At 52.8% G+C, this 22,141-nt stretch overlaps 10 protein-coding genes across 10 annotated transcripts; 7 read left to right on the plus strand and 3 right to left on the minus strand.

Annotated features, from left to right (window-relative positions):
- Nucleotides 1–1,257: 1,257 nt before the first annotated feature.
- J4E88_007296 (uncharacterized protein) lies at nt 1,258–2,385 on the minus strand (the record flags this gene model as incomplete). The annotated part of the gene is made up of 1 exon (XM_049400915.1): nt 1,258–2,385. One exon carries the CDS (start codon nt 2,383–2,385, stop codon nt 1,258–1,260), a length of 1,128 nt encoding a protein of 375 aa, XP_049253227.1.
- A 317-nt stretch (nt 2,386–2,702) lies between these two features.
- J4E88_007297 (uncharacterized protein) lies at nt 2,703–4,232 on the plus strand (the record flags this gene model as incomplete). The annotated part of the gene is made up of 1 exon (XM_049400916.1): nt 2,703–4,232. One exon carries the CDS (start codon nt 2,703–2,705, stop codon nt 4,230–4,232), a length of 1,530 nt encoding a protein of 509 aa, XP_049253228.1.
- A 349-nt stretch (nt 4,233–4,581) lies between these two features.
- On the plus strand, nt 4,582–5,997 carry J4E88_007298 (uncharacterized protein; the record flags this gene model as incomplete). Its single annotated transcript, XM_049400917.1, has 1 exon — nt 4,582–5,997. One exon carries the CDS (start codon nt 4,582–4,584, stop codon nt 5,995–5,997), a length of 1,416 nt encoding a protein of 471 aa, XP_049253229.1.
- Nucleotides 5,998–6,592: 595 nt separating this feature from the next.
- J4E88_007299 (uncharacterized protein) lies at nt 6,593–8,205 on the plus strand (the record flags this gene model as incomplete). Its single annotated transcript, XM_049400918.1, has 3 exons — nt 6,593–7,068; nt 7,126–7,983; nt 8,061–8,205. The coding sequence occupies 3 exons, from the start codon at nt 6,593–6,595 to the stop codon at nt 8,203–8,205; spliced, it is 1,479 nt and encodes a 492-aa protein (XP_049253230.1).
- A 593-nt stretch (nt 8,206–8,798) lies between these two features.
- On the plus strand, nt 8,799–9,441 carry J4E88_007300 (uncharacterized protein; the record flags this gene model as incomplete). The annotated part of the gene is made up of 2 exons (XM_049400919.1): nt 8,799–9,211; nt 9,267–9,441. 2 exons carry the CDS (start codon nt 8,799–8,801, stop codon nt 9,439–9,441), a joined length of 588 nt encoding a protein of 195 aa, XP_049253231.1.
- Nucleotides 9,442–11,427: 1,986 nt separating this feature from the next.
- J4E88_007301 (uncharacterized protein) lies at nt 11,428–11,898 on the plus strand (the record flags this gene model as incomplete). The annotated part of the gene is made up of 1 exon (XM_049400920.1): nt 11,428–11,898. The coding sequence occupies one exon, from the start codon at nt 11,428–11,430 to the stop codon at nt 11,896–11,898; it is 471 nt and encodes a 156-aa protein (XP_049253232.1).
- A 1,387-nt stretch (nt 11,899–13,285) lies between these two features.
- J4E88_007302 (uncharacterized protein) lies at nt 13,286–15,113 on the plus strand (the record flags this gene model as incomplete). Its single annotated transcript, XM_049400921.1, has 4 exons — nt 13,286–13,625; nt 13,675–13,982; nt 14,033–14,211; nt 14,261–15,113. 4 exons carry the CDS (start codon nt 13,286–13,288, stop codon nt 15,111–15,113), a joined length of 1,680 nt encoding a protein of 559 aa, XP_049253233.1.
- An 887-nt stretch (nt 15,114–16,000) lies between these two features.
- Nucleotides 16,001–17,729, plus strand: J4E88_007303 (uncharacterized protein; the record flags this gene model as incomplete). The annotated part of the gene is made up of 5 exons (XM_049400922.1): nt 16,001–16,151; nt 16,236–16,378; nt 16,435–16,648; nt 16,722–17,116; nt 17,190–17,729. The coding sequence occupies 5 exons, from the start codon at nt 16,001–16,003 to the stop codon at nt 17,727–17,729; spliced, it is 1,443 nt and encodes a 480-aa protein (XP_049253234.1).
- A 333-nt stretch (nt 17,730–18,062) lies between these two features.
- J4E88_007304 (uncharacterized protein) lies at nt 18,063–19,627 on the minus strand (the record flags this gene model as incomplete). The annotated part of the gene is made up of 2 exons (XM_049400923.1): nt 18,063–19,213; nt 19,351–19,627. 2 exons carry the CDS (start codon nt 19,625–19,627, stop codon nt 18,063–18,065), a joined length of 1,428 nt encoding a protein of 475 aa, XP_049253235.1.
- A 551-nt stretch (nt 19,628–20,178) lies between these two features.
- On the minus strand, nt 20,179–22,033 carry J4E88_007305 (uncharacterized protein; the record flags this gene model as incomplete). Its single annotated transcript, XM_049400924.1, has 2 exons — nt 20,179–20,871; nt 20,918–22,033. 2 exons carry the CDS (start codon nt 22,031–22,033, stop codon nt 20,179–20,181), a joined length of 1,809 nt encoding a protein of 602 aa, XP_049253236.1.
- Between the last annotated feature and the right edge of the window lie 108 nt (nt 22,034–22,141).

Consider the following 22,141-nt stretch of genomic DNA (forward strand, 5'->3'; position numbering starts at 1 on the left):
AAATGTGTGTTTCTTCCAGTCTAGACCTGACAATCAAAATCAACGCTCATGCAATTACGCCGCGCTCCCTATGTAAAGACACCTCGTGATAGATCCATCTCCGGAAATCCCGCTTGTCCAACGATTGCGACCATGGGTTGCGATGTCGCCCTCCTCGCTAACGCAGCAGTGAATTTGTCGGAGCGCATCAAACAGCGAATGCGACATGTTTCTCCTGGATAGATCCGATATTCGTTGTTTGTTTCGAGGACGAAGTCGACGGTGGCATGCCGTAAGCCCGCACCTGTGCGCCCAAGATTTGTCGGTCGACCCCTCTTTCTACGCTGCGCGTAAGTTTTTCGAGGCCTGTTCTGAGAGGCCCGCCGACAGGCCGTTGTTGGTTTGGCTCCTTAGACTTCGGCGATTTTTTGGGTCTTGTGGCGGGAGCTTCTGATTGTATAACAGCCGCTTCTGGTTTCGTGACCAGGGCTTGTGATTCTGTATACGCTGAATCTTCTGGTTGGGCGTTTTGGGTGCGCTTTTTGGGGTAGGGAGTGAGTGCTCGGCACAACATGTTGGTAACTCGTGTTGGTGATTATCGAGAAATGGAAATGCTGCTATGCTGGAAATGCAAAATGTTCAAGTGCGCTGATTGTAATAGTGTTTTGTAAGTGGCAAGCATGGCATCGCGTCCATGGTGGTTTTATACATTAATGGCCCGATTGGATTCATTTTGCTGTACGCGTATTCGCAAACTGTATTCACCGACAATTACAGCACATCTTGCGAGGCATTGCTGCGGTTTCGCGATGTTGGCGCGGAAGGTGGCTGAAGGGATTCGTAACCTCGTACAAACAGCCAATCGGACGACTGCGCTCGGATACGTCGATCTCCCTCCAGCAAAACCGGTGGCGATCTTGGGGCACTGCATCTCGGGCAGCGTTCACTGCTGACTTCAGGTCTCCCACTGCGGATGGTAATTGATAATTGAGAAGCCTTGCGTTGGCCTAGTAGACAGAAGACTTGATGCCGCGTTCATCGGCTGTGAACCTACAGATCTCCCCGCCAGCGCATGAAGCTGTCTAGCCACTGGTAGCCGCAGCGTGGATTGAGCAGCAGGCCTACGCGTACCGGATGAGCGTATGGTCATATGATGGGTCTCGAGGGTCTCGAGCACGATCATACTCAGGCCAAGCTCTTGCCAGGTCACCGCTGACGTAGTCCCACTCCGACCTAATCTCCGTTAGTGACGCCCGTCGCAATAGCCAACACACAAACTTACATGAATATCAAATCCAGCTGCACTTTGACTTTCCGTGCTTGAACCTTGACGACCCTCGAGGCTACGTCTTCGAAGAACGGAGGTAGACAGATTGCTAGTGTCATGTTCTGCAGATGCGGAAAGCGCGATCTTCGCGCCCCCAGGTTGACGAGTTGCGATAGACACTGCGCTTCGTCCGAGTGCATGAGGTTCCTCTCGTAGGGATTGAGGTTTCCCGTCGCAACGATGTGGCGTAGATAAAGTGTGCGTAGCGATGTAGGTAGACATGAGGGACCGAGTGCGAGACTTCGTAGTTTCGCTTCTTGCATGGGTTTATGCAAACAGATTGTGTCCAATCTGAGCTTCTCGAGCCGCGAATCCTTGATTATGTCCCTTACATCAACATGCCCGCTCACAGCCTCATCCTCTTCGATTATGAAGCCGTCGTTCGGATGATTGTATTCAAAAGTGAGTTCGCGAAGAGTTGTCTCGAAACTGTGCTTGAAAGCGCGAATCAGGTAGCGGAAAGCGGTGCCATCCAATACATCGCGTATGCTGCCTTCGTAATTGCTGTGCAATTTTAAACGTCTCAAGTTGAGAAACACTGCCGCAAAGACCTGTATTTCGTCGTCACCAAGCCCCCATTGGAGCGTATGATCAGTGAAGGAGATATCCAAAGTATCGAGCGTGTTGTTTTCGAATTCCCAGTCGTCGAAATGTTCGTCGGGAATCTCGCCAGCGGTAACACCGGAGAGGCGTAATGTCTTCAAGGTTTGCAACTTCAAAACTGGTATGATCTCGGATAGCGTGCCAGACACAATGTTCAAATCCAACTCTTGCAGGTTGGGTACATCCAGGATGAAGTTCCGTATCCGATTACCAAGGTAATCATACCGCATCGCGTAGACGGCCCGAACGTATAGCAGCAAATCAGGCCGGTTTTGAAAGGTCTGCAATAAGTCGTCTCCGTTATCTCTTGAGAGGATCAAAGAACGATAGATATACGGCTCTGTGATGCGACAAAACTTGCGTGAAACCAGCAATAGGTTGAGGAGATCGTCATAGTTTGATGTATGCCTGTTCGGCAGGGGATTGACGACTTCGGACACCACATGATCGAGTAGTTCTTCTGAAAGGCGCTCCATGACGGGAAGGGTGCGCAGGCAAAACAGATGTGACGGGTGGCGTTGTGCCTCAGCGATGCCTCAACTGTGTCGGCCCTCAATGAAGAGGCAAAGGGCGGCCACCGCCGCCGCGCTGCAGCTGGCTGATTCAGCACGCCTAGCGCTCAGCCCTATCGAGATAGCCCTGGAGGACCAACAGCGGACCACGTGCCGACTCACTTCAACTGACCGGGAAATTTCCCTCCACCCGTTTTCGTGTCACTGCGGTTCTCACAACTCCACCCAGACAGTTGCAATATCTACCCAATTCCTCACCCATATGCGACAGTTGCCGCACAATGGCGATCGTCAACGAGCGCGACTTCCCTCCACTTCCATCACCAAATGCAACGCGTCGACGCGCCGCTGAGCGTGTAGTCGAAACCAATGCCGCAGAACCACCTACAATCAAACCGCTTCCGACATTGAGTGATCTCCCCACTGAGCTTATCTTGCAGATAACCAACTACTTCCCCGGCATGGACATTGAAGACTTCCAGCTTCCTACGCTCCTCAGTCTGGCATTGACTAGTCGGCGTTTCTATAACGTTGTCGTCGACAAGATCTACTCTACATACGATAGCCATTTCTGCGAGCCCTACGCGTTCCTTCGTACCATGATAGAGGCTCCTCGGCTCGCAAAATATGTCCACAATGTGGAGATCGAACTCGGCACGTACAGTAGCCAGCGCTATCATGCGACAGCGAGCGACAAGAAATCCATCAAGGAGGGGTTGCGCGCGCTTGGTACATCCGACTGGAAAGAGTGGGCAGCTAGGTGCAACGGAACTCACCTCAATAACTACGCGCTACAGAAGCACGCGCTACAGAACGCGATATTGTTGCATGCACCAAAGATTAAACATCTCGGCGTTCGAGGAATCGCAAAGGAGAACTTGCGATATCCTTCCTGGATCGATCTCATTAGCAGGGCCGCGACAGGTCATCTCTCTTCACAAGCCCAGCGCTTCGAAAAGCTACAATCGATCAGCGTTGAGGCAGGTTCGTTAGGTTTGAGCGAGCTCGCACCTCTTTTCCGGCTACAACCGTTGCGAAAGCTGCATTTGTGCCAAACTTACCTTTATGGATATCGCCAAGATGATGCAGAAGGCGTACACAAATTACAACGTCTGATCCCAAAAGCGTGCAACGATCTAGAGGAGCTCGATCTGGAGAGCACTTATTACACCCCGCCGTTGCTGGAAGTATTGGTCTCCTCGTCGCGGTGCTTGAAGAGCATCAAGTACGAGACCGAGTCTGAACTTCACCTGGCAGAGCGGCCACCGGAAAACGGACAGCGGTACAAAACGCTGTCTGAAGTCTTACTCTGTCAGAAGGCATCACTTGAGACTCTTTGGGTTTGTTGCGATCCAGTCACCGAGGATGATACAAAGCGCAGCGTCCATCTCCGTGACAACCTCAAAGACTTTGCTTCGCTAAAACATCTCAGCTGTCCACTAGGCATGCTCTTGAACCACGATGACGACAACTTTGTGGAGCGATTGCCATCCTCACTGCTGACGTTTCGAACGCCAGTCCGGAATCACACCGAGGACCAACAGTGCTTGGAGGCCCTGAGAGACGTGGTAACCTCTTATCGGGAACATGTACCTGATTTGGAAGAGGTTCGGGTGGTTGCTCCAGAGGCTGCAACATGGTTCACATATAATTGGGAGCCTCTTGTTAAGCTCTTTTCGGCTGAAACAGGCATCAGCTTCGTGGTAGAACCTGGAGACACTGATGACGATGCCTTCAGTGACTGGGATGGTCATGAGACAGACTCGTCGCAATCCTCAGATGAGGTTGATTTGTACAGCGACGAGGAATGATGTACTAGTATTGCTCACGATTTCACGGTACCGGCCTTTTCTGAGAGTCATTCCCGCTTGTCTACATGGATAGCAGCAGACTCAGAGGGCCCATAATTATACAAAAGCCTTAAAAATGTAACGCATTGCACAACCGGGTTTTCGGCGGGCTCCAAATTGTGATGGCCGATGCTGGTCGGTACCAAAATGTGTCCTCACCCAAGGCAGCAGCTTTGCGCAGGCCACATCTCAATCGCAAACTTCGCAACGTCGCCACTAACACAGCGACATAAAACATTGCGAGTGCGCACTTTCTCTGCACTACCTACAGCAATCGTCGACTCTTTTCCTCATCCTATCGCAACGAAAGATGTCTTCTTCGGAAGACATTCCTGCGCCGCCAGTCAAATACGCGCACGCACCGCCCGAAGGAGAAGAACTGAAGCAATGGAAGACTTTAGTTCTCGCTATGATCGACAAGCGTATCGACCTCTACCCACGACCGTGTCCAAACAATCGAAGAACAAGGGCCGTTCGCGCGGTGCTTTTACTATTCGTCAGAATCAGGCAACTCTGGAGGAATGCGCTCCGTATCTGGCGTAGCAAACTTGCATCGGCATCTTGGACCGTCGATGTAGAACAAGACCAGCGCCCGGTATCCCTGGATTCAGATCGCGTTGTCACTGCTATTGAGAAGGCAGGCCATGTCCCTGAACTCGTTGAGAACATCATCCGCTTCGCCGATGAAGAGACCCAGATGCACGCTGCCTGGAACGTTTCCACTCTCTGGAGACATACCGTCGCGCATGTCATGACTACTCCAAACTCATTTCGTCCATTACTTCCATACGAAGTTGTGGAGCGTGGCAGTACGCGAAATCTGGATGCGATGAGTAGTCTTCCCGAGCCTAGTGACGAGGATTTCCAGATATTTGAGCAAGAGATGCTGCTCTTACGTGAGTTTCAGGCATCAAGAGACGCTGATGTCGCCACACGAGATTACGCATGGTCCGGGATATATCGACCTTACTGGCCGGCTCGCATTTACGCGTCGAAGGCCCTACCTGATCATCTCAAGACCTTGTACCATTTGGCCAGCATTCGCAATTCGTTGAACTCAGAAACAGATGAGTGGCGCGACTTCACACAGTTCGAGATGAACACTTACTTCCAAACTGTGTTCGCACGGCAGCTAACGGAGTCCGTCGGAGTGTATGAGTTCAAACTTGAGCCATTGGACCGAATCGAGAACCTCGTCTTTGGAACCACCCCTTACCTAGGAGCCTTTCGTGGACTAGTTGGCCCTATGCAGTTGACACAGCCACCTTGCAAAGCGATAGAGCTGCGTGTCCAAGTACCATTTGTGCATCCGGATACACAGAGGGATGTCGGATATCCATTATTTACCAGTGATTCGATGAACACTATTGTACACGTACTGAACTCAAGCGGCATAACGTGCGAACAGCTATGCGAAGCGCTCGAGGAGTGTGCCGACATGGTGCTACGCCATTGGCGACGCTGCGCGAAGCAGTTCCGAGAGAACGTCCTCGGGTTAGAACACTACACGAACGGCATATGGACTTTGCGCGGAAGACCAACGATATACATTGTGTTGAGCGACATTCGCCCTCGCACATTGAACGTATCTTCCAGTGCCTTGAACGTGCCTTCTATTATCGACCGCCAGCTCGAATGGATCCCGAAGGAGTTGGTTCGGACGACGGAGCACGTGGAAATTCGCGATGGAAGGCTTCGGCGATACCCCGATGATCTGGAGAGTTGACGTCATCATGCTCTTTTCTCCATTCTCAGTGTAACAACTTGCGACTGTTGTGCATCTACACGAGGCGAATTGAACTGATGATACCTCGCATGAAGGCCCTCTAGGTGTTCCGTACGACGCGATAACACACTACCTGGGCAACTTTGCGACATCGGTAGCAGATCATCCCAGGTTGTTCCCAACCCCCGCCTCGGTGGCCGAGACGACATGGAATTATTCCGCCGCCTACTCGCCTATTGAAGAAGCTGTTGCATCTAGTAATGTATTATGCGACAATTCATGTCAATGTTTTCGACCCCTCCACGCATCGGTTTCGCCCGTCTACTCGCCTCTGACCCGTGCCGTCCCCACAAGCCGCCCACTCGCCCCTGACCCGCGCTTCTGAATTGCCGATATTGCCATGCGCATGCGCGCACGCTCAGGGTCTGAGACAGAAAAGGTCGGTATGCGAAGTGGATACATACGTACATAGCTTCTCCAATCCATCTCGGTACTTCTACGGCCCGTTTCGTCGTTCCTTTACATCGTTCTTATCATCAAAAAGCAACAACAAACTCATCAACAGCAATTGGCAGGCCAAAAGTCAAAAGCAAAAATGTCTAACCCCTCAGTTGTCAAGCCCGATCCGTCCTACGTCGTACCCCTCCTCATCAACGGCGAGGAGGTCACCACCAAAACCACCTTTCCCGTAACATCACCCTCATCGCACGAGGAAGTATGGAGCTCTTCGTCCGCCTCTCTGGAAGAGGTCAAGAGTGCCGTTGCGGCGGCAAAGGGCGCATTCCCCGCTTGGTCCAAGATGAAGCATTCCGCTAAGCGCAACATCTTCCTCAAGGCCGCCGACGTGATCGATGCGCGCGCGGAAGAATTCGCAGACTACATGAAGATTGAGACTGGTGCTGCGGATAACTTCAGCAATGGCTTCAATGTGCCCAAGATGGCGGATATGCTGAGGGATGTGGCCGGCAGGTTGAGCGCGGTGATGGGACACATTCCCAGCTGTGAAGAGGAGGACACCAGTGCGTTGATCGTTAAAGAGCCTTACGGTGTTGTGTTGGGTATTGCGCCTTGGTAAGGATTTTCCTGTTGATACATGTACGCATGCGACAAAACTGACGAGAGCACCAGGAACGCCCCATATGTGCTTGGCATGCGATCGATTCTGTACCCTCTAGCTGCGGGTAACACCGCCATCCTGAAGGGTAGCGAATTCTGTCCTCGTACATGGTGGGCCATTGGCAGCGCCCTGACCGAGGCTGGTCTTCCCGCCGGTGCGCTCAATGTCCTTGTCCACCGTCCCGAGGATGCGGCGCAAGTCACCACGGCCTTGATCGAGGAGCCCGCGATCAAGAAGATCAACTTCACCGGTTCCACCGCTGTTGGTCGCATCATCGCATCGACAGCTGGCAAGAACCTCAAGCCCGTTCTACTCGAACTAGGAGGTAAAGCGAGCGCCATTGTCCTCGACGATGCGAACTTGCAGACAGCAGCAGTACAATGTGCGCTTGGTGCTTTCCTGCATGCAGGCCAGATCTGCATGAGCTCAGAACGCATTCTCGTGCACAAGAACATCAAGCCGCAATTCATCGAAGCTTTCAAGGGTGCCGTTGAGGGCATCTTTGGCGGCGACAAGCCTGCTCCTATTCTCGTAGCTGCACCCGGTGTAGAGAAGAATAAGACTCTCGTTGCCAATGCGGTCAAGAACGGCGCGAAAGTCGTACACGGCGACCACGAGAAAGATGAGACGCACCCTGAGACGAACGAGACTTCGGCCACACGTCTGCGACCCATCATTGTTGACGGAGTAACCAAGGACATGGATCTCTTCCATACTGAGTCTTTCGGTCCTTCCGTCTCCGTCATTGAAATTTCCAGCGATGAGGAAGCCATTGAGATCGCCAACGATACCGACTATGGTCTTTCGGGCGCTGTGTTCACAGAGAACCTTGGCCGCGGTCTACGCGTTGCAAAGCAGATTGAAAGCGGGTAAGTTCAGTAAAAAACGCATGATGTGGCGTGAATGGTCACTGCGGGGAAATTTGATGGCTAACATAATGATACAGAGCTATCCACATCAACTCCATGACGGTGCACGATGAGTGGACCTTGCCGCATGGTGGTGCAAAGGCAAGTGGATTCGGCCGTTTCAACGGACACTGGGGTATTGAAGAATTCTTGAGGATGAAGACTATTACCTACAAGGAGTAAGAGTGATTGTCTATAGCTCAAGCAATACATTCCTACTTCCTAGCTCGGCAAACAGCGATACTCTGAAGTCGGTAAATTATGGAGTACGTGGTGCGACTTCGAACCCCGAGCCCGGTTTGCTTTCTCCTGATTCAGCCAATCACATGTCCTGCGGCTCCGGTTTGGATATGCTTGGAATTTTCTCCTTACTTGTCTCTGCCACGCCACATTCGTAAGTCGTGCGCCCTCTAGTATCGGTTTAGGGGATGTATCTCCATGTACGTTCGAGCCACAGACAGCGGTGACGCAAGGTCCATTGCGAAGGGTATATCTAGCAACAGCCACCATAATGTACAGCGAAGTCATCCCCGAAAGGGAGAACACAGCTTCCAGCTTGCAACGGGTGGCTTCTCTGAAGAAGTACTCATTCCCCGCACGACGCCCTTCTTACTGAGAATGGCGGAGTACACATTACCATATTCGATGTCAAACACAACGTGGGCGGCGGGGTGGAGTTGCTTATAATCCTGATGGCATAACCCCGATTTCACCCCTTCGTTGACACCGCGATCCGATCTACACGAAGTCGCAAAGAAACTTCGAGACAAAACGCCATGATGCATACTACATCCATCCTCCTGACCCTCCTCCCCTTCCTCTCCCTCACATCACCCGCCACCGCAGCCTTCCCCTCCCTCTCCCTCACCAACATCCAATTCTCCTCCTACGTCCTATATGTCTCGCCCTCCGCTCAGGGCCCCCGACAAGGCGTCATCGGCTTCACCATGACCAACAGCGCCATCGAAGTACCCATCTCCTGCAACGCCATATCCTACAACGCCTACGCCCTCTTCTCTCCCACCGTGACCTACGAATGCAACTTCGCGCCCGCGGGAGGCGAAGAAGGGAGGGAGGACCCCTGGTGCTACACCAACAGTGCGACGTTCAATCTCGATACGACGAAACGGGATGAGAAGAATGAGACGGTCTATGATTTGACGGTGCAGATGAGTTGGACGTGTCAAGAGTACGTCTTTTACCTTCCTTTTCTGTGATGATAATTTGGCTGACAATTATCACAGTGAGGGTGTTTACGGTCTTTCCGCCCAAACTGTCTTGGAACTGGACTGTAGCGTGTGGGCGTGTGAGAACCACATGTGGCCGAAGTATGATATCTTCTCCAATACTAGTACGTACTGCGCACCGTACAACGTTAGTTTCGGGACTGGAGATGTCGAGGTGCTGAAGTTGGAGTAAGAATGAGGAGCTGGAGTCTTGTGGTTGTCGGGTTGATGTAGGAGTAGTGCTGTTGTAATGAATTGATACTGCTGCATTCTAGATCTTGTCGGCGTTCTGAATAGCCTTCTTGGTGTTTTAACAGAATTGGACACTGGTGCATTCTAGATCTGGCCGTTGTTTTGAGTAGCCCTTTGTGAAATGTACTGTGCTGATCTTTTGCGGCTGAACTCTGCAGAGGCTTGATGCATGTGTAGTCTGTTGTTCTAGGTTTCCTTTAGTCTACCAGCGAATGATCTGGATCACGGTACATCGTCCTGTGGCTTCGGTTAGTCTTCGATGTGGCTGGCTGTCTTACCGGTCACGTCTACACGATAGGCGCTGGGTAGCCTTGATCTAAGCTGTTCACCCCGCATTATGCAGATTCTGGCGTTTCTTGTTCGACTCTGGTCTAATCATTGGAGAGTGCCTTATCAAAAGAAAGTCATCTGCATTTCCTCAATGCAGCGACTCCTGATGGAAAGGAGAACGAGGCTAACTCGTCAATAGATTGAAGCTCTGGCGATCCATCATGACGAACTCAATCGTCATTATTCAATGACCCTTTAGCCCAGGGAACGGGAAACAGCGTAATGTCTACCAGGCGATCAAGCGGGTGTAGACGCCGACATAGAAGATGCGCTATCAATTCTCCGGTAGCCTGCTCTTGGTATTCGATCGGATGCGAACACCCTGTGCCACGCTGGTGCTCTTTGAATTTCTCGTGGGATCCAACTAAACTCGTACAGGTCACGATCGCCCCACCCGTCACATCCATCACGTCGTAGAGCTACATTGGCGCGCGAGCTACCCTTTGTTAGCCCAGCCTAGCACAGATCGTGAGATGGGACAATGGAATTGTGATTGGCTTTGTCCGGCCTTGTTGGTAGCTAAAACCCAAGACTGTGGAACCAAAGGCCGTTCACTGGGCGGATTTTATTGTACACCAGTCGTGCGGACTGCTCTGATTGTGCGATCGTGATATCTATGAAACGTAGGTTTGTGGGCATGTTCGGCATTGAGGAGCCGATGCGATCGTCGTGTTGCAGGTCAGCAAGAAATCTTTTTGTGGCAAAGCGTACACGTAGGCGAAGGGCTCGCAACACAATAATTCCTCTCGCGATGCTGAAGTACGAGAATATCCATGGGAAATTAGAAAATCCAGGGGAGTCCCCCAGTCTGGATACAGCCGGCGATAAAGTTCGATTTGCGCATCGACCCAGAGATTGAAGATGCACTATTCCGGGCGCTTTCTAGCAGAGGCCGTGCGCTTCCCGCGTCAAAGTGACGCTTGCCATTGCCGGACCACCAACAGAACTCCTTTCCAGCCATCTCCAGGCTGATCACACGCCACGACTTTTTCTCAGGCTTGCCAGCCCACACCATGCAGGAGTTCTGAAGTTCCGTGCTGGCGGAGTGGATCTGGGTGCGCTGGGGATACCCGCTTGTCCGCATGCAGTTGGAATGCGCATGCTAAATAAAGCCAGACTCAGCCCGCGCGAGGGGTGCGGCTGAGTACCACCACCGTATTTGTCTTGCACGGTACACTTTCCCTTCCCCACTCCGTTGTTTGGTAAGAGGTTGGTCGGCCATTACTTTCGTTTATACTCTCGTTCGCCGTTAGACCTCCTTTGGGGATTCACGTTTCGCATCCAGGACTTAATCAAAAGATTCGCATAGAGGGGTAATAGTAAGATGATGGCACTCGAATCACCACAGCCGCTTTCGAGGAAGAAGTCGATATTCCGACGTTTCTCCAGACGAGAACGCGGCGATGCTCCTCCGTCGCCATTCCTCATGAGCGAGGGCCTACGATCACCGCATCTACAATCGTCAAATCCACAGTCGCCGAGAAGGCTACAACGCCGCCCATCACACCGACCGTTGAGCCTTCTTACACCGCCAGCGTCACCTACAGAGAAGAGTCCTATCGTAACTATCGATGCTTCGAAACCTCAACAACCCAAGATGGTCACACACATCCAGCGCATCGACTTGCCAATATATCAACGCAACCGGAGCGAATTCACACCTCCACCCTCTCCAGAACCGCGGCGACGCATTCTTCCCAGCGCGCTACCTACCATGCCATTCCCCGGCAAGCCTCTCATAACGTCGTGGAACGTCTTCCTTCCACCATCACAAATATACTCGTTATATCTTGGTTATGCCCCACGGGACATGGACGACAAGTGGTACATCTACAGCGAGGGTCCTGATCAGGCTGGAAAGCTAAAGGTGCACTTCCATCGGAGTTGGACTGGCATGAAGGTGGCAGAACTGTTTGTGGTAATGGATACAAAAGGCGAGGGTGCTGGAAAGATTGTTGGCATCAAGTGGAATGGAGGTGAAGAGATGAACTGGATGAGCGAGGAAGAGGCCAAATACATGATACGGACGGCTTGCAGGTGGCAATTAGCCGTGGATTTGGAGAAATGAAGCCACGCGACGGCCAGGCCGAGAGCCTGTTTCTGTTCGGCGGCAAGATGTTTCCTCTTTCCTTTTCTTGACGCGCATTAGCCCGCGGCTTTCCTTCGATCCGTACCGTTTGGCGTCCCATGAAACGACGTTCCAAGCATTCTAATAAGATCTCTATACCCGTTGAGGGTATACAAACCTCTAATATCAAGCTTCTCTTTTCAAGTACCGCATTGGCGCGCGCCTCGTTCCCGTGATCGGTAGTCGTAGCGTGAGATGTTAACATACCATCGATCTGATAGGTTCCCCCACCGAGTGACTCTCAGCATCCGACCAAAAGTAAAACATGTGGATTCAACAATCCGATACCTTCTCTCTGAGGTCAAGCGTGTATACCGGTGGAGGTATCGTGGTGTTGGTGGTATGACTTCTTGCAGCAGCCTCGCGCAGGCTAATCAGGCCACCCTGCCATCGCGCCCTCCGGTTCCTATGGAGGCATACCCAGATCGTGTGATTGGATCGTGAGTGCAACCAACATGTGGTACATGAAGCACATTTTTCTTTTATCGCATTCTCGACTTTATCCTCTTCGCCTTCATTGCAAATGCCAGTGGCATGGTCCTTACAAAGTCTCAACATAACAATGACGGTGATGTGCCGTGTAACTAGGCTCGTGGGGTCCAGGAGCCGCCAACTGCACGCTTCCGAACATCTTTCGCGTCTTCCCTTCTTCGGTGCTACTGTTCCTCGCCCACAATCTCTCCCCACACAATCCATGGCAGCAAGTGTGCTACCGACAGAATTGAACGTTTCGGTCCGAAATGCAGTCCAACTTCACACCTTCCTCCAAATCTTCTTCCCCCCAGCCGCAGCGCCTGCCAGTTAATCCAAGACGGCACAAGGTCGACCCGTCGTTACGAAAGCGCGTCGTAAGAGCGTGAGTAAATTCCCAGCCTCATGTTTCGCGTTGGTACTGGTTGTGGTTTCTTGGTACTACGGTGCCGATGGATGTCGCCCAGGCAATTAGGAAGCGCATACGTCAGCAGGGCTCATCGGCAGCATCACGAACACGCATCGCTCAAGTCATGCACCATGCAAGCACCCGTCTAAAGCTCATCACTGACGTACGGCGCGTAGATGCAACGCGTGTAACGTTCGTCGCGTCCGGTGCTCGGGGGAGCAGCCGTGCCAACGATGTAGCAAAACCTCACGCGAATGCGAGTACCCAGCACCGGAATCAGATAAGCACTCTCTCAAAGACGAGCTCGAACGCTTGCGAGCGCGTTGTGCAGCACTCGAGACAGGGTTCAAAATCGCTGCACCTGAAGAGGCCGCCGAGATCATTGGGCAGCTCGACCATGGCGGGCCAGGAACGCGTTCGACCGCGCCGACTTTTCTTTCCGTCTCAATGGAGCTCGATCAAGCCGACACGAACGATGGCCGCCTGCTTGTTGACCCTAGTGGTACCCCGAGATTCTTCGGTGAAACGTCTGGAGCGACGTTCCTGGATTACCTAAAGCAATTCATGCTTACGCTGGTTCCTCTGACTTTCCAGCCCGAGTCGGCGGATGGGTCTTCATTCGTTGCATCGATTGGACGTTATCAGACATACGACTCGCGACCAATCCCCAATCCAAGCGTGGATCCGTTATGGCTCCCGGATCAGGACGACATGGCATTGATGCTTGCCCAACTGCGAGCCTACATCCAGGATGGCAATGGCGAGTTTCTGTCTGGCGGGATATACTGTAAGCTATGCGTGGATGATTGACTGTGCTTTCACTAATCTTCACCCAGGGTGGGGCGATCTTACCCAGTTTCCCACGTCTGCGGCTCCTTCCGTCTTGCTGAGTGCAATGACGACAGACGACACTCACCGCGGCTTAGCCTTCTACCATGTCTGCTTCGCCCTAGCTACGTCTTTCGGTCATCAGTCTTCCCGACGCTCAGATCAGCATGCGGGAGAGGCGTACTTCAAGCGTGCGCGAAAGCTCCTCGGGAATCCATTAGATACCGTGCGATTCACTCTGGATGACGTCCCAGTATTGACTCTCATGGGCTTCTACCTCATCGAGCTGAACCGCAGAGATGCAGCATACGTATATGTAAGAGAGACTGAAGCACTGCATACAAGACACGCACTTACAATCTCCAGGTCAGTTTAGCGATTCACATTGCCATTATACATGGTGCATTCAGGTCTTGCAATGATGAAGCGAGCAAACGCACATTCTGGACTCTTTACATATTAGACAGATGGCTTTCTGTGCTGATGGGGCGCCCGCCAACTCTACTTGATGAAGCTATAAGGCTGCCTCTACCATGCGATGTGCCGTAAGTATCTTACACATGTAAATATGAGAGCGTCCGCTAAACTTCCCAGCTCAATGCCGCCATGTGCAGGTCTCCGAGCACACGTAGAGTTGTCACGCATCTCTGGCTATATCGTCTGCGAGACATTCAAAATCGCACCACGACACTACCAACGTGGCTACTCGACCTTGAATGTGGACAAGGCTCTGGACCAACTCGAAAACTGGAAACTCAACCTACCGCCGGTGCTAGCTATTGACGTTGACGCTGATCCCGCGGTTCTGTCCCTCCATCTAGCTTACAACCAACTCATCGTCCTCACGACTCGGCCCATCCTCCTGGCCGCTGTCAAGCAAGCCGTGGCTGAGCGCTACATGAATGGCCAGTGGTCTGTGCAGCAACATGCGCATAGCAAATATGTTCAGGCCTGTCCAGAGGCCGCGCAGCGAAACTTGCTTTTGGCCAAGCGATTGCGATCTACAAGGAAGCTGCTGCAAGCTGGTCTACACTTTGTCTTCAACGCAGCTGTTATCTTGATACTAGATCAGATTCTCCACTCTTCCAGCACTGCCCCCACGGCTACCGCGCTTAATGCTCCAGTGTACGCCATGGAGATAGACTTTGCGATGCGCACCTTCGAGGAGGAGTCAAGAACCGGTACTAACTACCCCAGAGACTGTTACAAAGTCCTGCAAGATCTCAAGGCTCTTGTCGACCGCTACCTCTCCCATGGTCATGGACACTTCGAGCAGAGCAACGACCCCGGTCTCGTCATCAATACTCCCAGACCGCAGTACAATGCGCAACGAGACGCAGAACTTCAAGGAAACGCATCGAACACCACAGCTGGCACTGTTTACCAGGAGCTACGAACCTGGATGCAGAGTGACGGATTGAAGCTACATAACAGCTTACTCATTTGAAACGGACTTCATCCACCGGGAATGCTACCCGGACGAGTGATTGATCAGAAACCTTATTCTCCCCGCGGCGCCCTCTTATGCCCGCGGAATGCACAACCAATCACACCGCTGCAGTGACACTGATGAGGAAACGCGCGAAGGCAAGTAGCTCTTACCACCCTGCTGGACCATCAAGGCCGGTCGACGCTATAACCGATAAACGAGACAAGAACTTGGTAACGGCACGTGTAGTGCATAAAGTTCCTGCTTCGAGCTGCCGCGCGGCGAGGGCATAGGGAAGATCATTTCGAGAAGTTTCCATTACTCCGTATTATCGCGACGGCCATTCGATGACAGTAGACGATGTCATCATATCCAATTCAGCTTTGCCTCCACGAAAGCCCTTTTACCACTCTTGTCGAGATAAGCAACCATATGCAAAAACAGCGTTTGGCTCTCGCTCCGAGGTGTCATAGTCGAAACCCACCCGGCGAGCAGGGGTCACACCTTGCGCGGTGGGCTCCGATTGGCCAAGCTTAGCCCGGCACGCTTCGATCTAGAGGCTCCTGCAGGCCAAGCTGTATAACCACCCTTTGATCGGACAAATTCAATGGGGTGAAAAGAAGCGGTAACATATCGACAATGGGTCACGGGAGGCCAAAGACTAGGGTCCTGGGAGCTGAAGAGCCTCACCAAAGCAATTACGTACATGTCAATGAGGAAAATGGTCAAGGGCGTTCTTTTACCTAGGGCAAGCTTGGCCACTTGATCGCGCGGAACTTGCCTTTACTATGGTTTCTACTACTAGAGAAGAAAGAGATCCTCTTATTTCCACTTGTGTTCGCAGCAGCAGCAGCAAATCCGCAGTCATGAGTTCCACGGTCAACTTGGGAAACCAAGCTCCAACAATGACAGACGAGGAAGCCCCTGGTCCAGAGGAGCGTTGCATGTCGAGTCGCGTGAACCGAAAGATGGACATTGCACTTTTACCTTGCCTGTCCCTGTTGTACCTGTTCAATGGATTAGATCGATCGAATGTTGGGAATGCGGAGACGCAAGGTATGTTTAGATCGATCAGGTCAACCCCATGATGCTGATCCTACGAACACCAAAGGAACGGTTCTCCTAACGTCTTACATGCAGGGTTCACAAAAGACATCGGCGCAACTCCGGACGATCTCAACTTAGCAGTCTCGCTCTTCTTCGTCACATTCGTGTTACTCCAGCCGCCGTCGGCGGCCGTGGGGAGATGGCTGGGCGCAAAGCATTGGATAACTATCATAATGGCAAGACCTACAATATCGTTATTTTCAACCTGGTCATTTCTGATACGAAAAGATAGATCGGATGGGGCATCTTCACCCTAGCCCACGCCTTCATCCGCGGCCCCGGCCGCCTCATCGCCGTCCGCCTGATGATCGGAGCCTTCGAAGCAGGCTTCTACCCTACAGCCATCGCGTACCTCTCCACCTTCTACGGGCGCTACGACATGGGCGTCAGGATTGGTCTTTTCTACGGCCAATACGCCATCGCCGGCGCGTTTTCGGGGTCTATTGGTATGTTCAACTTCCCACTTTACTGTGTTCAGTAATCCTGTACTGTATGTCATGTATGCTAATACGAACCAAGCATTCGGTATCTTCCACCTCAACAACACGCGTCTGCATAATTGGCAGTACCTCTTCATCATCGAAGGCAGTCTGACCATCCTCATCGCCATACTCGCGTGGTTCTGGTTACCAGCCGGACCAGGTACCGCATGGTTTCTCAGCCACGAAGAACAAGTCTTCGCTGTTCAACGCATCATCAAGGACAATTCGGCGTGGACTTCCCATGATTTTGGAAGGGATGGCGTGGAGAGGGAGAGGCTGACGAAGCGTGATGCGAGGGAGACGGCGACGGATTGGAAGTTGTGGTTCTTGCTGTTTTTTAATATCTGTGCTAGTGTGCCTAGTCAGGCTTTTTCGGTCTTCATGCCCATGGTCGTGCAGGGGTTGGGGTATTCGAGTTTGGATGCGAATTTGGTATGTTCATGCACTCATACACATGCACTCTCCTCTTGGCATTAGATCGAGAGCTAACATAACCGACATCTAGATGTCCGTCCCCCCCTTCGTCTGCGGCGCAATCGGTCTCTACCTATTCGCCCTGTCATCCGACCACCGCAAAGAACGCGGCTACCACATCATAACCGGCATCTTCATCTCGCTCATCGGCCTCATCATCACCGTAACCGCCCCCACGCACCCCGCCCAATACGCCGGCCTGTGCATCCTCCTCTCAGGCTCCTACATCTCCGCGCCCCTAACCGTCGCCTGGCTCAGCGGCAACAACCCCGAGCCGGGAAAACGTTCTCTCGTCCTCGGTGTCAACGGCTTCGGGAACCTCGCTGGTGTGGTGGGCGCGCAGTTGTATCGGAAGAAGTATGCGCCGAGGTACCTGGTGCCGTTTTATGGTACGTTGGGGTTTGTGGTTGCGGCGTTGGTTGGGTATACGGCGTATAGGTTCATTCTTGTCAGGGTGAACAGGAGGAAAGTGGCGTGGAGGAGAGGGAAGAGTGTGCAGGCTGTTGAGGCAGAGAGGTTGGATGCGACGAGGTATGCGGATGCGAAGATGACGTTTTTGTATGGGCTTTGAGGGTGCGTGTGTATATAAGATGGATGGGCAAGAGTGACGAGCGGAATTGAGAAATGGTAGGAATACCGGAATTTACAGTCTACAAACTCTCAGAACAAATTTACGATGCATGATTTGGGATAACTGTGCGATAAAGTGATGATATCGACTTGTTTATAATACTCGCGGACAATATTGCTATTTGTTGCAGGGCATCAAGAGAGCGACTAAGTATGGCACCTTTCTTCTGGAGGAATCGTCCCTCTGAACGAACTTCGGTTTACTAGGAAGTGGGCTGCAAGAAAAGTCTCAGTCATTGAAGATCTGTTTTCTACTCATTCACACCACACATCCCTACTCCTCACTCGTACTACTCCCATCATCCGCCACCATACTCTCCGCCTCCTTCCTACTCTTAAAGTCGCCAAACATGAGATAAACCCCCGGCACCCCATACCCCTGCAACTCCTTCCTGACCCCCTCCCTCGCAGCACTCTTAACATACCGCCTCGCCTCCTGCCACAACCGCTCACTCCCCGCCAACGGCTCCTCCGCATACCCAATCCACTCGCCCATCCAAGCCTCCCTATCCCTCTCCATATGCCAAAACGCCAATCCAGCTCTCACATAGATCCAGCCTACATCGCTACCCTCCAGGAATTCCGTCAAGAAGTGTTCGAAATCAGGGTTTAGGCTCTCTTGCAGTATTTTTATGCTGCGCAAACCCCAAAAGGCGGCTTCGGCGTACTGGCCGAGGGCGTTGTATGCGGCGATGGTGCGGGAGACGAGTTTGAGGCGGAGGACGACGCGGATGGTTATGCCGGTTTGGCCGGCGTAACGACCCGTGGTTATGGCTTCGTGGAAGAAGTCGTCGGCGAGGACGCGGCGGGTGCGGCCGGAGATGAGTATGTGGATGGAGTGGAAGGCTTTATTGTAGAGGTCGAGGGCTTGTTGGGCGGCGGCGTGCTTTTCGTCGGCGGTGAGGGTGTTGGTTGGAGAAGGTGTGGCGGAGGCGAGGAGGACGTCGCCGGCTAGCATGTGGTCTGTAGCGTTTTCGACGGATTCGCGGAGTGTGGGTATTGGGATGGCTTGGAGCTTGGCAAGTTCTTCGCGGACGACAGGGGAGTAACCATGGATGTGGGTGCTGTTGAGGCCCTTGACGTGTTCGAATGGGAGGAGGAGCTTGCGTTGGAGAGGGAGGGGGATGTTATGGTCTTGTTGTTCTTCCCCTATGACTGCCTCGCCATTCTCGCCATACGGATCCCGCAGAACGAACGTGGTAGATAGCCGCTCGTTGAGCATAGGGTAAGACAACGCACTGTAGTACCAAGTCTTCGTAAAAAGGGGCAGATCGTCCACCAGCATAACAACCATATGCTCAGGTACCTCGCCGTGGAACGGTGCGGTGATCTGCACAATCGCATGAAAATCGTTAAACGCATCGGCGCGCCCATCCGTGCAAACAATCGGCACAAGACCCTCGGAGGAAATGTGGTTCACTAAAACTAAGACGTTGGTATGTCAGCCATGCACACACACAATTGAGAAAGACAAGGGAAAAGCTCACGGCGTCCTCGGCGACCGGTAAGTTCCAATTGCTCTGGCACACCATCCGTAGCCATTAGATAAACGCGATACATACCCGCGCTCGGCCAAGGAGTAGCAATCTTGACAAAGACGTTTTCTCGTCTCCATACTGTCTTCGCTTCGGCGTAGATTTGTTTGTTCGTGAGCCAGAGGTTAAAGTCCCATTGGTAGACGCCGCCATAGAAGCCTTTGGCTTCTAATTCTTCGCTGCGAACGAGGTGGTCGGCGGGCGTGAAGTAGATGGAGTAGATTTGTTCGCGGAGTTCTAGAGGGAGGCGTAGGAAGGGGAATGGGTTTGGTGTGGCGGCGGTGGTGGTTGTGTCCTCAGACATCGTGGGCGGTGAAGGGGGGCGTTGGGGTGGTTTGGGTTTGGATGCGAAGGGGTTGGTTACGAGAGAGGTGAACTGAAACATGGTAGCGAGGGCACGCGGTCACAGAGCTTAGGTAGCTCTAGAGAAGTGTGGTACGGGCGGCTGGGAGATGCATGACGGAGGAGGGATCTGCCCCACCTTTAGCTCCGGTGTTAACGCCGCGGGCCGAGGCATGGAAGAAAGATGAAGTTTATCGCTGCTCGCTTTTGCTTCCACTCCCAGATCTAATGCTCAAGCAATGTTATTCGTGCGCCCAGATTTCGCGTATGCTTGTGGCGGTGGTTTACCAGGCCGATCTGAAGCATCCGTGTCCATGCTCAACGATGGTGGTTAAGGTGACTGCAAACATGAGTGTGTATGTTCATGTTATGTATTCAACATATATAGTACATGTAATAGATATCCAGGACACACATTCCCGGGTGAAATGTTCCTGTCATACCCGGATCAGAGTGGAACGGTATCTTTTCGTGGTATCTTTCAAATCCTTAAACGTACATTGCGCAGCTCCTCTACCGTGTCTGGGTAGGTGGTACTCCCTCTTGGTGGCTAGCTGCAGCCTCAGGTGCGCTCGCTGCTGAAGGTACTGTCGCAGTTTGAGGTGCCGAGTTACCTGCACCCAACCAGCTGAATGCGCCTGCCTTCATATCGTTGAGCTGAGCTTCCTGCATCTTCTTCTCCTCCTCAGCCATCTCCTTGAGCCATTGCTCTCCGTTTTCGCGGATTTGCTTGTCCAGATGAACGTAATTTTGCTTGTTGAAGTCGCGGTACATGTCGATCATCATCTTGCCCTCTGACATTCCCTGGCTGATGTTCTGGTCACCGAGAACCATGCCTTGTTTCGGTCCGTCGAGACCCAGACTCTTCATGAACATGCCACCGGCACTTCCCTTGGTCTTCTTCTGCTGCTGCTCGAGGTCGCGCTTGAATTGTTCGCGGAGTTTGGCCTCGCGGCGGGCGTACTCAACGGGGATATCTTTGCCTTCCATCGACTTGAGAACGGTGCGGACGTCGATTGGTGTACCGGTTTGAGACATCATGGCAAGGTATTCGAGGAAGGGGATCAGGGCTACGAGGCCCTTGTCGCCTGGCTCGCCCTTCCACTTGGGCAGGATGATGGCGTTTTCGGGTTGGAGCTTGACGTGCGAGGGGTCGGTGTCGATCATGATGACTTTGGAGAGGTCGCGGTTAAGGTAGGAGAGATCCTAGGAATGATTAGCAGAAGACTCATATATTAAACGCCAAACATACCTTAATGTACTCGCCCTTCTCGAAGCGGGTAGCCTCGCGGAACAGCGGCCACATGACGAGACGGAAGGGGTCGAGCTTGCGGATGATGGGGTCGGCGTCCATGGACTTGACGGAAGTGAAGATGACGAGTTCGTACTGCGAGCTGAGGTATCGGAGGAAGTAGTCAAGACCAGGTCGCTTTGCTAATCGGTAGCCGTGCTTCGTGGTCCATTCTGAGTGTAGCAGAAGGTCTTCCAAACTGAGTACCAGAGTAAGTTCTGGTGCGCCTCCGGGGATCTTGTCCTTGTCTGGTAGCAACTTCTGGAAGGTAGGCTCAGTGTAGTATGCCTTTTGGCCGTTGATGCGAGCAGCCGCACGTGCGTACATGCCGCCCAACGTCCAGCCATTCGGAGCGTCGATGTGTGCGGCTTCCTCTTCTTCGTCCTCCCAGTTTCGGCCCATGAAGAGCGCGCCCGTTGTGCCAAAAAGTAGCATACCGAGGTAGGACCAATTGGCGACACGATTCCGCCGCCTGTCGGTGCTCGTCTCATATGCGGACTTGGGCAGTTCGCCGCCACTACCGCCCTCTCGGCCTCCCGCAGCGCCTGGTGTGGGGTCTTCGTAGAGCTCGTTGGGGTCGTTGGGGTCTCGCTTCGCCTTTCCATCGGCTTCAGCATGCTCCTCCGCGAACGTCGAAGGGATTCCATATCGTAGGTCTGGTAGTGGTTTTTGCGGTTGTTGCGACTCTGGGCTTTCGGTGGTGGGGTCGGTGTTCTCGCTGGGCGACTTGGGCCCCGACATCTCCTCCTGCTCCGACATCTTGAAGTCCTTTCCGGCATCTTTCGAGGCTTTTGTTGCGCTCTCTACTGGTCTTGAGGGCTGTGTGGGTGTTGTGTTCTTCTCGGGCGCTGATTCTTTGTCGAACTCGGGCTGCTCTGAAGGGTTGACCGGGTTGGGCCGCGCTTTGTTGGCCTCGTCGAACTTGATGGGATCGGAGGGTTTCCAGGTGTTGTCTTTTGGCTTGCCGACCTTGGCATATGTGCGCGTCCATTGCGAGGTGGAAGCTATGGGTGTGATGCGCGGCGCTGCAAGTGCAGACCGCATGCGCAGGGCGCGGCAGGCGGTTCTGGGGAGCATGGCGATGGAAGGGGGGATAAAATACAAATTAAGAAGAAAAGGCGCCTCTAGGGAACATGGGCCGGGCACATGGGGGCTGTGGTGTCGGTGGTGTTGCGATGAAATAAT

The sequence above is a fragment of the Alternaria novae-zelandiae genome (genome assembly GCF_023758075.1).
Source record: "Alternaria novae-zelandiae strain BMP 2774 chromosome Unknown scaffold_15, whole genome shotgun sequence".
NCBI lineage: Eukaryota > Fungi > Ascomycota > Dothideomycetes > Pleosporales > Pleosporaceae > Alternaria > Alternaria novae-zelandiae.